General features: G+C 40.5%; 1 protein-coding gene across 3 annotated transcripts in view; it reads right to left on the reverse strand.

Moving 5' to 3' along the window:
* Positions 1-5,684, reverse strand: part of pdzph1 (PDZ and pleckstrin homology domains 1) — a 71,470-nt gene extending 65,786 nt beyond the window's left edge. Inside the window, exons 1-2 of one of the 3 annotated variants that reach the window (XM_043710182.1) lie at positions 5,438-5,682; positions 2,643-2,738 (exon numbers count right to left, since the gene is read on the reverse strand). In XM_043710182.1, coding sequence (XP_043566117.1) covers positions 2,643-2,700 — 58 coding nt within the window. In that variant the 5' untranslated portion in view covers positions 2,701-2,738; positions 5,438-5,682. Of the gene's footprint in view, positions 1-2,642; positions 2,739-5,437 lie in introns of all 3 variants that reach the window. The other 2 variants (XM_043710190.1, XM_043710200.1) reach the window with 2 other exon arrangements.
* Between the last annotated feature and the right edge of the window lie 8,320 nt (positions 5,685-14,004).

The raw sequence follows: 14,004 nt of genomic DNA on the forward strand, positions 1-14,004 counted from the left end.
ATCCCACTGGTCACTGCCTGCCATTCCAAAATGGAGCCGTTTATCACTACCCTTTGTTTCCTATCAGCCAACCAATTTTCAATCCAATCTAGTACTTTGCCCCCAATACCATGCACCCTAAGTTTGCTCACTAACCTCCTATGTGGGTCTTTATCAAAAGCTTTCTGAAAGTCCAGGTACACTACATCTACTGGATCTCCCTCGTCCATCTTCAGAGTTACATCCTCAAAAAATTCAAGAAGATTAGTCAAGCATGATTTCCCCTTCATAAATCCATGCTGACTCTGTCCTATCCTGTTACTACTTTGTCAAAGGGAGGTCATGTCTAATGAATTTAATTGAATTTTTCGAGGAGGTGACCAAGCGTGGGGATGAGGGTCATGATGTTGATGTAGCAAAACCTTTCATGAGTTCCCACATAGGAGATAGATAAAGAAGGCAAAAGCACATGAGGTTCTGGGCTAACTTGCAAGATGAATCCAACATTGACTTAGTGGTGGAAGACACTGAATAGTAATGGAAGGCTGTGTGACTGGAGGGCAGTGTTTATTGGTGTACCATAGGATTAGTGTTGTGTCCCTTATTGATGGTGAGCTATAAAAGTAATACAGATGAGAATGTAGGGAGAATGATAGTAACTTTGCGGATGACACTAAGATTGATTGGGTGGTTAACAGTAGGGAAAAAGGCCTTGGGTTACAGGAGGATATAGGTTGGTCAGATGGCCAAATCAGTGGAAGTTAGCCCCGGAAAGTGAAGTGATGCACTTTGGAAGAATTAACAAGACATGGATGTAGTCAATGAATGGCAGGACATTTGGAAGCTCAGAGGAGCGGAGGGATCTTGGGATGCTTGCCCACAGATTCCTGAAGATTGCATGAAAGGCTAATAGGGTAGTTATGAAGACATACCTACTTCATTAATTGTGACACAGATTATAAGAGCAGGGAGATTATGTGGAGTTGTGCAGGACTATGGTTAGGCCACAGTTGGAGTGTTGTGTGTAGTTCTCGTCACCACACTATGTGATTCACTGGGATGTTGCCTGGGATGAGAGGCTGGAGAAGGTTGTGGTTGTTTTTTTGAGTAAAGAAAGCTGAGAAGGGATCTGATTGTGAGGGGCATGGGCAGGATGGATATGAAGCAGCTGTTTACCTTAGCTGAAGGGTCAATAACAAGGGGGAATCATTTTAAGGTGAAAGGCAGGACATATAGAGGACATTTGAGGAAACAGTTTTTCACCCAGACAGTGATGGGAATGTAGAATGAGCTACTGGGGATGATAATAAAGGTAAAATCAACTAGGAGAAAGTGTGGTCTGCAGATGCTGGCGATCAGAGTCGGGAGGGTGTTGCTGGAAAAGCACAGCAGGTCAGACAGCATCCGAGGAGCAGGAGAATCAACGTTTTGGGCTGGAGCCCTTCATCAGGAATGAGGAATGGCCTCATTTCTGATGAAGGGCTTCAGCCTGAAACATCGATTCTCCTGCTCCTTGGATGCTGTCTGACCTGCTGTGCTTTTCCAGCAACACACTCTTGACTGTGGTAGTAGAGGTGGACAGCCTCACAATCTTTAAAAAGTACATGGGTGAGCAATTGAAATGTCATAACATTCAAGGCTATGGGCCAAGTGCTAGAAAGTGGGACTAGTGTAGACAGGTTCACATGGACTTGATAGGCTGAAGGGCTTCTTTTGTGTTGTAAGACTATGACTCATGCCTTGTGGATTCCTATAAGGTAACTAAAGTACCACCAAATGTTTCACCAAATCTAGGAGGAAAGCCTGTTAAAAAATGAAAATGTATTGCCCCTCTAAACTGTCAGTCTGCTGGATGCTAATGCAGGTAAAGTTACTCTCCTGGTTTCCAAGAACAAAGAAGGCTTTGTTCACCATACTTAGTCCACCACTGATTTTTGAGTTGGCCTCACTTTTTACCCAAGCCAATGATAAATTGAGTTTCCCACAAAGTTTTAGTCCAGGTTAGACTGATGTCCTGGTTTTGTTGTCACCCCATTGCTGCAGTAGTTCATTTACAATCATCAATGTGACTTGAGATCCATTGCAAAAGCAATGGGAAGTCTACTTGGCTCAAGATCTGCTCCCCCACTGCCTCTGGTCATGATCCTGCCCTCTTCCAGACCAAATTCAAATCCAGCTTCTTGTGACCCAGCCAGTCCTTAGAAAAGGTTGGAAACTATACAAACTCAGTAAAGTTAATTCGGCATGTGAAGAGGCAAAAAGAAAATAGTGAATTATTACATACCATACATAGAATAAATACAGAGCAGGAGAAATATACAGAGATATTTGTAGAATGTGAAAAATTCTAGACATGAGGTACTGAAATAATTCATGAAAATCAAAGAGCATTCCAGAATAAGACAGAAAACCATGTGGAAATCATGTGAAATGTTACATGTAGAGAAAATAATTTTATGTTCTTGTTCTTTCACAATGCTACACAAGATTCATCAGTAACTCTGGTGTCAAATTTTTTAAAAATTCAAGACAGTCGGAACCTACCATCTGCACAGGTGATTGTTTAACTAACGTATTATCCAAAATGTAATGTTTAATCTTCTTTTGTTGTTAGCTATATTTTAACATTGAATACCTACAAATATCATTAACAGCCTACTTACTCTCTTTGGAACTGGAACATTTTCTTTTTCTACTACTTCTTCGTTTTCGTCGAGTCATCTTCAGGAAACTTAAGAACTTTCTAAATTGTCCAAATCCTTAAATGTTGAAATTATACATAGATATATAAGTAAGTGCACATAATAGTAATCAATAACATAAACTTTCATTTCCAACTGTTCGTTATTTTACACAATTTACTAGCAGGAAATAGTGAAGCATTAGCAAATCTAAAACTTTTTTAAAAAAAATTCTGCATGTGGGTCATTGGTTCTGCTGGTATTTACTGTCATGAATGTGAGCTGGAGATTTACATTTACAACTAATCCCTCTTGGACAAAATTCTTGCAAAGAAAGCAAAATTGTGATGCTGACAAATTGTACTTTAAGTTGACTTTGATAAAATAACCTTCTATGTTAAAATTAATTTTGGCAATTGTTTTGTTGTTACATTTAAACAAATCAGCTTGACAAAACTTTCATCGTACACTCATCCGAACAATTGAAAAAATTCCAATGCATCAGGAAAATGATGAGTGCAAGATGAAAAGATTAGACAAAAGGTGTCTTTTTCAGCAATAGTTAAGTGACCTAAGGGACATCACAGGATCGTAATGAGATAAAATCTGACTCTGAGGAAAGTTTGGAGATGGTAGGAGGAGTGACTGAAAATTTGGTAAAGAAGTAGGCCTTAAGAAGGAAAGCAAATTAGGGAAATGGGGAGGTTAGGAACTAGTATTTTCATAGTGGTGTGGCGAAGGTGGTTAATGATAGGTCAGTTTTACAGTTGGAAGATTAGAGTTCTTGGTTAGTTTTATAACTGACACAAGTTATGAAGTTTGATTCATGGGGTGGCATAGCAGAATTTGAACATAGGGATGAGACCTTAAATTGTGAAGTTTTGTTGTGGGCAGTCAAGATCATTGAGCACAAGGGTGATGAATAAACAAAGTGTATTATGGAATAGAAAATGGGTAATGTAGTTTGATGAGCTCAGTTTAAGATGGGTAAGAAGTGACAGGCTAGCCAGGAGGATTTTTTTGAGGCTGGAAATAAAAACACAGATGAGGATTTTAGCAGCAAATGGGTTGAGGCAAAGGCACAGAAACATAACATTAGAATTTTGGAAGTGGGAAGTTCTTGTGATGGTGAGGATATTGTTGCAGGAGCTCTGCACATGATGAAATTGGATGTTTAGGTTTTGAATTGCAAGTTCAGTGTGAAATAATGGCTAGAACGGAGCTAAAATTAGAGTTTTCCACAGAGGTCAAAGACTGGCTTGTCTTCCCAATTCTTAATTAAATTAAATTTTGGCTCATCAAGAATGTTGGACAAACAAATTAACAAAGTCTGTGGTAGGACTGAGAGAGAGGGTTTCAGGAGATTCTGCCACTATTACTGGATAAAAAGAAAAAAGAGATGTGATTCACTAATATCCTTTGAGCTCAAAGAGGTCGGGAGAGCTCGAGGATGATACTTTAAAAAATGTAGCTAAGTGCAAGACAGTTCTTCATGGAGGCAATAAGGTCTCACACACCTGCTGGGGAACTGGCAACAGCACTGTATTGCTTCTTTTGGGGAAGATCCAGTGCACTTAGTTTCACTGAGCAGAGATGTGCCTTACCTGGGATAGAACACTAGGATGGAAATCCTGCACCAGCTTGAAGAGGTTTTGTATTGCTCCATGTCATCACTAGGGAGCATTGTCAGCTGCCAGGAATGCACTGACCTGGAAGCCGAAGATCACTCAGGGATGAACAGGTGAGCTATTGTGGATTGGGTCAGGGGCTGAGGTGATGAGACAAAGGTCATCGGTAGCAGGGGCATGGGATGATGATTCCCAGTGGCTGCTCTTGTCCTTTTATGATGCCAGGTCACTGAGTGCCCTTTAACAAATGACTCGTCTGGGAAACTAAGAGAAGTCCCAACAGCTTGATTTCGGAAAATGCAATGAAGAGGCCAACTATCTTAGCAGCTGTTAGAAAGGACATACTTTGTAAATCAATGAGGCAATCATTGTCCAAGATAGGCAATAGGAACGCTCCCGTGTGTTTGTCTCTATGGAGTCTACATTGTCCTATACTATTTATACCAGGTTTTATTTAAACATGACCTGAGTTGTGAGTGGGAGAAGGTGAACTGAAGCAGGAAGCTGCAGTGTTAGGAAGAATGGGTCCAAATGGCTGGGTGTCCTCAAAGGAGAACCAGTTGGGGGAAATTGGGAGCTAGCATCCAGGCTGAAGGGCTTCTCTGTCAGCCATTGAGTACCCATAAAGAAGAACCACATCTTGAAACTTCCCCAACCGCCCCGCCCTACTCCGCAAAGAGAACTGGGAACTTGCCAGGCTTAAAGAAGCTCTGGGCAGTAGAACGGGGTCCTCACTTGGCCAATTAAGTGGCTTCGTTGGCCTCCCAGTTAATAGCCAATCAGTCAACTTTATTGCTAAGGCACGGCAATGGGAAGATGTTAGATTCCCCTTAAGTCTTACCAGTCCATGTTGCCGGCCTTTCTACCTTCCAGTCCATTCCCAAAAGGCCACAGGAAATTCTGGTTAAGTTTCTATCATGATCAGCTCAGGGGTAGCATAGTCCTAAGTAAACGTTGCCAAAATGCCACCCAGTTGTGATTGTTCAGTAACCTGATGATGCCAGGAAAAGAATTGGCAAAACGGTGGGAGAAGGGGAGATCCACATCTCTCAACAGTAGAGTAATTATTACATCACAAGCTTTGAATTTCACTACATTAACAATTTTATTTTCTCTCTCAAGTCTATTAAGTCTGATTATCTTCCTTACCTGTTAAACTTGAAATGTCCTAAACACTGCAAGAACGGTTTCTGTGACGATCCATACCTTCATACCAGTTCTTTCATAATTTTGAAATCATACTGAAATCCTGAAGTATTCCGTCTCTTAATGCAGTTCAATAGATTCCAGTCATGCAAGAAACATGCCCCTCAGGGAATGCTGCTAAGGTTTCAGGAAGGAATGTTTCTATGGAGGCATCAAAAGCGTGACTATTTGTCTCTCTTTGCTTGTTCCAGTTTGTGTTTCTATTTTTGCCTCTAAGCCCTGAAGCTGATTACTTGGGTTAATCCTTCTGAGCTTTAGAGATGTTCCACCTATATCTTTTGCTCTGACTGGTGTATTTTTCTTTTCCTTAAAGGTCTCATTGCAGTTCGAAAGAAACATGATTTTAAAAAATCAATTTAAATTCCTGCTGATTCTGATTATTCTACTCTCCTTTTCTTGTTAAGGAGCTTTGTCTGGCACAATGAAATCTTCAGAATGAGGGACACATACCCTTACAGATTAAGGGCTAGGAAATGGCCATATAAGATGGCATTAGACTCACCAATCTCAGAATGGTATGTTCTAACCCTATCCAACAAGAGGCCTTGTTATGGCAATGTGTTTTTTGTATTTTTGTCCTTAAGCTTTAATCACAAGAATTACTTCCAAATTTGTACAAAAATCTGCATTTCTACAAATGCAAGCTTCAGTATATTTTGAGATGCATATTAGAAGCTAAAGGTAAATAATGGTGATTTCCAGATGTAATAAAGTTGATGAATTTGACTAGGGCGCTATACTAATAAAATAATCTGCAGAAATTCTACAGAGCCAATATTGCTGTGTCCTGATTCTTGATGCTGTCTGGAATCAAGCCATTAATTTATTGTGTGCAGCTGACCAGCAAAGCCAAGACTGTGAGAGTGAATTTTAAAGTAAGTGTTGGAGACAATGATGCTAAAGCCAGTGTTATGAAGTTGAAGGCGTGTACTGTACCTTTAAGAGAATGCGAATGCTGTTTTGCACTGAGAGCTTACAAGCACCTGGCATATAACTGGCCAGCAGTCTCGGTGTACCACAAAATTGAAAATATGTAAAAGTTAGCTGTGAAATAGATAACTGAGTTGTTTTGACAACAATTTGAATCTAACCAATCCTTTTAAATTATGCCCCAGCTTACTAAAACTGAATCATTAGAGGGGGGAAGAGTTTGAATTTATTGTTTTTGCCAACCTTGAACCAATAAGATGATGCCATACTTGGAGTATAAAGAAGCAAGCACTTTGAAAGTCAGACAGAGAGACCAACTGCCATTGACAGAGTAACTGCCAACAACACACTCTGTCAAAGGTACCTTTCTCATATGAAACATCTTTGCAGTAAAAGACAGAAGATGACACAGGGCAATCTTCAGCCAGAGGAAGACAGACACAGACGACGACAGCCTCCGCTGTAATGTTGATGTAATTTTAATATGGGTTTTTATGGGAACAGCATATTGTTATAGAGTGGGAGGTTGATAACAAGCATTTAAAAGAAAGGAGGCTTAGGGTTGTAGATATTTGTTGTTTAATGTTCACTTTTAGAGTTGAGGAATAAATTGAGATTATTGTCTTTAAATAGTGGAATCTGGGAGTTCTCTGTCACTCACACTTTAACAGATTATGAGGTGAGGTGAGCTTTAATTAACAGAAGTGTTCACTGCCATGTCGTAATAGAAGCATGCAGTAGGGTATTTGTATATGTCATTTCTTCTACTGCTTCGTCAATCACATGTAGATAAGCAACCTGATGATGCATACTGCCTCTGGGATTTGTCTGTCTTTCTCTGGGTCTTTTCAATCATTTGGGCCCTGAAGTCTGAGCAGATAGGAAGGAAAGGAAAAAATAAACTTGTATTTCTATGACATTTATTACAACTATTGCATAAAGTGTTTTACTGGTCCCAATAAATTACTTTTGGAATTAGACACTGTTATAATGTAGGAAGCTTATAATGTAGGAAGCATGGCTGCCACATTGCGCATTGACAAACTGCATGCAATAGTGCCAGATAACCTGATTTATGGAAGGAGAGATAGTGACTAGGAAAACTCCTCTGCTCTTTATTGAAATAATAACATGGCAGCTTTTCCATCCACCCAGGTAAGCAGTTGAAGACGTAGAGTCTCATATCTCTTTTGACTCAGTACTGGATCATCCATTTTCATTTTTATACTTGAGCCCTGGGCTAGAATTTTATTGTGCTGACAGTGGCCCCAATTCCCAGCTTAGAAATCTGGGACAAATCCACCTCCATGTGACCAGAAAGCCCCTGACTGAGTTAATAGCCAGGAGGCCATTATTCAACTTGAGCAGGGACTCCACACCCATCTGTGAGGAAGTCTCATCCTCGAGAATTGCCAGCCAGTCAAATACCTGGCAGCTGTTGAGCCACAGTACTGGAACTGCAGGCAGCCTTCATCAATAATCATCGGAACTGAATTAGAAAGTCGGTGGGTGGTTTCTCCAATTTCAGGAGGAAGACTCCCAAAGCTCAGTCCCAACAAGACCATCAAGAAGGAGAAGTGTTTGCTACTTCAGTCTGGGATCTTGTAACTCCGAGATGGCAGTGCTACTCACTGAATCATGGCCAACATTTAGAGGGGGGAAGACCAGCCTGATGATTGTTGGACTATTGCTTGCTCTGATCTTTCCAAGCATTGATGTAGCAATGTTTATGAAATGGGTTGGACGAAAGTCTGTACAGTGTGATTGCCTTTGCTCTAGTGAGCAGCAGCAGGCGTAATGGAAAGGACAGGCCAAGAAATGTTTTGCTAGATGGAAAGCTTATGTCTGATATCTCCTGAAGAGGATGCAAGCTTTAAGAGTTAGTCTTTAAACAAAATTGTATTAATTGCTCAAAGGCTTAGACTGTCTAGCTCATAACAACTCATCAAAATGTGGTACAATCAGTTACAAGTCTACTTGTAAGGGTTTTAGGACCCTGGAGTAACTTTGCGATGATGTCAGAAGCTGCTGCCCATGGGGCATAAGTAGCACAGTGTGTACTGATTTGAGTTGGAATGAACTTGGAGCACAATCCAAGGGGTCTGATAAATAACCAGACTTCTGTCATAAAGAGTGAAAGGCCTTAGGCAATGGCCTATCTCCTAAGCTTTAGTGTATCCCTTACACTTGGACTTTGTAATGTACCAGTCTGCAACACTTAGTTAAATACAACTCCTTGCACTGGAAAAACATCATGGTTTCACAGACCATGGAATGTTTTTCACTGAGTCTACGGTCCTTTAGGCATGGTTGGTATTTATCTTGGTATTTATCCCTAGGACAGCCAAGCACAATAGTGTACAAAACTCTGTATTATGGAACTGTTCAGGATAAGCTGCAATAAAAGCTACTGTATACTGCCTAGCTATTGTCAAGAAGCTGTCCAATGTAGTCATACATCATTCTTATCCATGCCTCTAGACCGCAATCATGGAGGGGGCACAGCATGGGTAAACTAGAGCAAAATACTAAACAAATAACTATTGAAATTTCTGAAATATATTATTGACAAGATGGATTGTTTCTGTAGCCATTGACCCTACAATGGTAGATGACAAGCATACGAGTTTTATTCTTTGCATGGTAAGGCATTAGATTGGATTGCTAATTTGGGTGGACTGGAGAATGATACTTTGCTGTTGGCTGGATTACTTTACCCTGTTCAGCAGAAGGTACTCCATGAGAGCTCCAGCTGCATACTGAGGTTGGAATTCTTCCCTGATGTAACCTTTCTTATTTTGTCAACCCTGTTTTTTTAACCTTGGCAGGGTGAAGCAATCCGGCAAACAGCAAAGTATCATTCTCCATGACCTTCATTCTGAAATGTATTGGAGGAAACAAGGCAGTGAAATTGCTGTCTGAGCATTCTAAGGATCCACTCAAATTGATCTGTCAATCTGGTGAGGGTCGATTCTGAGAGGTACCATCAGCCAAATAGGCTGGAAATCGCCCCAGTCACCCAGATGCTAGCATCTTGCTACCTGCTCTTCTTAGTCCCACATAGAATACAACAAAATATACTTAAAATATTCTCTTCTGATGCTAGATTTTATTTTCTGTCTTTACCTGATTGCTAAACACTAATATCTTCCCCTTTCCTGCTGGTGATAACTTAACAACAAGGATGTAGAGTAATGCTTTGCATATGTTGTTGAGATCCTTCCAATTCCAGCATAACTGTATCAGTAATACAATATAGAGTTAGTCCATTCACAAAATATTCTTCATATTTCACACATTTGCTTCCAAAATTCCTTTTTAAAAATCATACAAAGTCATACATATTTCTACAGAGTCTACATTGTGTGTGGTGGTTGTGCTATACTGATATTCTCTGGTAACGCGATATAGCCATTAGCCTGTCACAGGTTGGAGTGAGATGACCTCATGGAATTGAAGTCATTTCTCTAATTTTATGCAATGATTTACATCATCAGTAGAAGTGTGCTACCTGACTGCTTGATGTCATAATCATCGCTGTCACAGTTTCTAATTTCAAACTGAAAACTTTAGTCAATGAAGGCAAACTAAAATGTATTTCAAAACTATTGCATTGAATGACTGACATGTCCTTAGTCAGAGTTTGTTGTAAACTAACTGGCTTTGATTGTAGCTGTTGTGACTGTAGCACCAAGACTGTTTAACCTCTGGTTAATGAGGAAAGGTTTTAGGCTGAAAGAAGTAACAAAGAGATCAAAGTGACATCACAAGAGCATGCATCCTAGCAACAGAGATTTTTGTTTTGAAAAAATACAAATAGCTGTTTTGAATTTAAAACTATATTCTAGAAGGGAATGTTAACATTTGAGTGTTATCAGTTACATCGTGATAGTCACTTGGACAACAGACATTCTCCTTCAATCACATTGCATGTGCTATCTGTCACTCCTGCATGCTGATAGTGTTTGATCTTGGCAGATAAGCTGTATCCATAAGGCTGAAGAGATGACAGATCATGGATTTAAATCAAGGATATTTGATATTCTTAAACCAAGCTCATGGAGCTTACAAAATTTATCCTTCCCATGGCGTATTGCAAGTGATCGATTGTCACAGGTTCAGCTCAAGGAATATCAGGTAATTAGTATTGTTATAAGTGAAACCTTTACATCTCACACTATTGTCCTTGAAAAATTGCCTGCAGACATGCTGAAGAGATGAGTAGGTAGTGGTGGCCTGGGCTTCCTTTTGCCATATTGCTTTACACTCCAGGGCTCACTTTGTAGCGTTTTACCTGTGCATGACATTATCAGACCAACTGTGAACATAATCAAATCTATTTCTGTTAAATCACAAGTAAAATTTATATAAAAAGGAAGAGCTTCTAAATCTATAGCATTAAAGAAAAATATTGAAGCATGCAAGTGCAAGAATCAAGCGTTCGTGCTACGGATTATTGATAAAGAGCATATCACTGTTCCCAGGACCAGTGTAGTTTCACAAGATCAGGTCATTTACCACTGTCATTTGGCAATGGGCATAGCTTTAGGATGAGGGGGGAAAGATATAAAAGAGACTTAAAGTCAACTTTTTCACACAGAGGGTGGTGCATGTATGGAATTAGCTGCCAGAGGATGTGGTGGAGGCTGGTACAATTACAACATTTAAAAGGAATGCGGACGGGTATATGAATAGGAAGGGTTTGGAGGGATATGGGTCAGGTGCTGACAGTTGGGATTAGATTTGGGTGGGATATCTGGTTAGCATGGATGAGTTGGACTGAAGGGTCTGTTTCTGTGCTGTACATCTCTATGTTCCTTATTTCAGAATTTTAAAATCTATTATTGAGACATGGGCATCGCTGGCAAGGCCTGCATTTATTTGCCCATCCTTAATTGCCCAATAGTAGATTGTGCTGAGTTTCCCTTTTGAACCACTGCAAACGTTGGGTTGTAGACACACTCAAAGTGCTATTTGGAAGGGAGTTCCAGGATTTTCACCCAGTAACAATGAAGAAACAATGTTATAACTCAATGTCAGGATAATAGGCAGAGGACTTAAAGTTGTGGTGTTCCCATGTATCTATTACCATTGTCCTTCTGGGTGGTAGAGATTGTGGGTTTGGAAGATGCTGTCAAAAGAGGCTTGGTGAGTTAGTGTACATCTTAGAAATGGTAGGTACATTGCCACTGTGGTGGTGAAGGGAGTGATTATTGAAGGTTGTGGTTAGGTTACCAGTTAAGGAGGCTTGTTTGTCTTGGATTGTATAAAGATTCTTGAGTGTTGATGGAACTGCACTCATCCAGGAAACTGGGGACTACACAATAACATTCCTGATATGTCCCTTGTAGATTACAAGATTACTTGCTATTTATCAGCCTAAACCTGGATATTGTTCAAGTCTTTTTGCATTTGGACATGGACTGCTTCAATATTTGAGGAATCATGAATGATGTTGAACATTGAGCAATCATCAGCAAACATCTCCACTTCTGACCTTATGATGGAGGGAATTTTAATGATGAAGACATTTGGGTCGAGGACATTACCCTGAAAAGCTGCTGTAGTGATGTCCTGGCGCTGAGCTGAACCATCTTCCTTCATGTTTCACATGGCTCCAACCAACAGAGAGTATTCCCACAATTCTAGTTGACTCCAGTTTTGCTAGGGCTCTTGATACCATAAACAGTTGAATGTGACCATGATGCCAAGGGCTGTCACTTTCACCTCACCTGTGGAATTCAGCTCTTTTGTCCAAGTCTTAACATAGGCTGTAATGAGGTCAGGAGCTGAGAGACCCTGGCAGAACTTGACTGAGTGTCAGTGAGCAGGTCATTCCTTTGCAAGGGCTGATGTCAACTGCTTCCATCATTTTGCTGATGATTGAAAGGATTAATAGGACAGAACTTTGCCGATTCTATTTGTTCTGCGTTTAGTGTGCAAGTCATATATTGACATTGTTTACGCTCCTGGGTAGATGTATTTGATCTGACATGGCTAATTCAGGAGGACAGTATCCTCAGTGTAAATATAGGACTTGGCCTTCATGATGACTGTAGTGGTCATTTTATTAAATTAATTGTGGACAGGTGCATCTGTGACAAATAGATTGGTGAAGATGAAGTTAAGTCTGTATTTCCTTCTTGCTAGTTCTCTCACTGTTCCTCAGAACTCAGCCATTTTAGTCAGCAGTGGTTCTAACAAGCCACTCTTCATTACAGATATTGAAGTTCCCCACCAGAGTGAATTCTGTGCCATTGTCACTCTCACTGCTTCCTCCAAATGGTATTCAACATGGAGGAGTACTAATTCATCAACTTGGTGGGGAGTGATACATGCGAATCATAGAGGTTTCCTTACCCATGTTTGATCTGATGTCATGTGATTTCATAGGATCTGGAGTCCGTGTTGAGGATTCCTTCGTGACTGTATACAATGTTGCTGCTACCTCTGCTGGGTTTGTCTCACTGATGGGACAGGAAATAGCCAAGGATGGTGATGGTTGTGTCAGGTACATTATATGTAAGGTATGCTTCCATGAGTATGACTATATAAGACTGTTGCTTGACTAAATTATGGGACAGCTCTTTGAATAATGGCACAAACCCCTGGATGTTGGTAAGGAGGACAGAATTAACAGGGCTGTGTTGGCCATTACTACTTTCATTGCCTAAGCTGATGCCAGGCAGTCCATTTGGTTTCATTTCTTTGTTTCAACTGTGTAACAATTTGATGCAACTGAGTGGCTTGCTAAGGTCATTTTAGAAAGCAGTAAAGAATCAGCTATGCTGCTGTGGGCCTGGGGTCAAACATATACTAACCCATGTAAGGATGGCAGATGTCCTCCTCGAAAGGAAACTAGTGAACCAGATGGGTTTTTACAACAAAACAGTTGTTCCAAGATTACCTTAAAGTTAGCTTTTTAACTTCACATTTTATTGAATGCAAATTTCATTATGTGCTAAGATGGGATTCAAAGCTGTATCCCCAGAACAATAGACAATAGACAATAGACAATAAGTGCAGGAGTAAGCCATTCAGCCCTTCGAGCCTGCACCGCCATTCAATATAATCATGGCTGATCATTCCTAATCCGTATCCTCTTCCTGCCTTATCTCCATAACCCTTGATTCCACTATCTTTGCGAGCTCTATCCAACTCTTTCTTAAATGAATCCAGAGACTGGGCCTCCACTGCCCCCTGTGGTAGAGCATTCCACACAGCCACCACTCTCTGGGTGAAGAAGTTTCTCCTCATCTCTGTCCTAAATGGTCTAACCCGTATTTTTAAGCTGTGTCCTCTGGTTCGGCACTCACCCATCAGCGGAAACATGTTTCCTGCCTCCAGAGTGTCCAATCCTTTAATAATCTTATATGTCTCAATCAGATCCCCTCTCAGTCTTCTAAACTCAAGGGTATACAAGCCCAGTCGCTCCAATCTTTCAACATAAGATAGTCCCGCCATTCCAGGAATTGACCTCGTGAACCTACGCTGCACTGCTTGGACCAACACACAAAAACACCTGATAATTCTATCAGTTGAGACTGTGGTGCTGGAAAAGCACAGCAGGTCAGGCAGCT

Source organism: Chiloscyllium plagiosum, chromosome 2 (assembly GCF_004010195.1).
Source record: "Chiloscyllium plagiosum isolate BGI_BamShark_2017 chromosome 2, ASM401019v2, whole genome shotgun sequence".
Taxonomy (NCBI): domain Eukaryota; kingdom Metazoa; phylum Chordata; class Chondrichthyes; order Orectolobiformes; family Hemiscylliidae; genus Chiloscyllium; species Chiloscyllium plagiosum.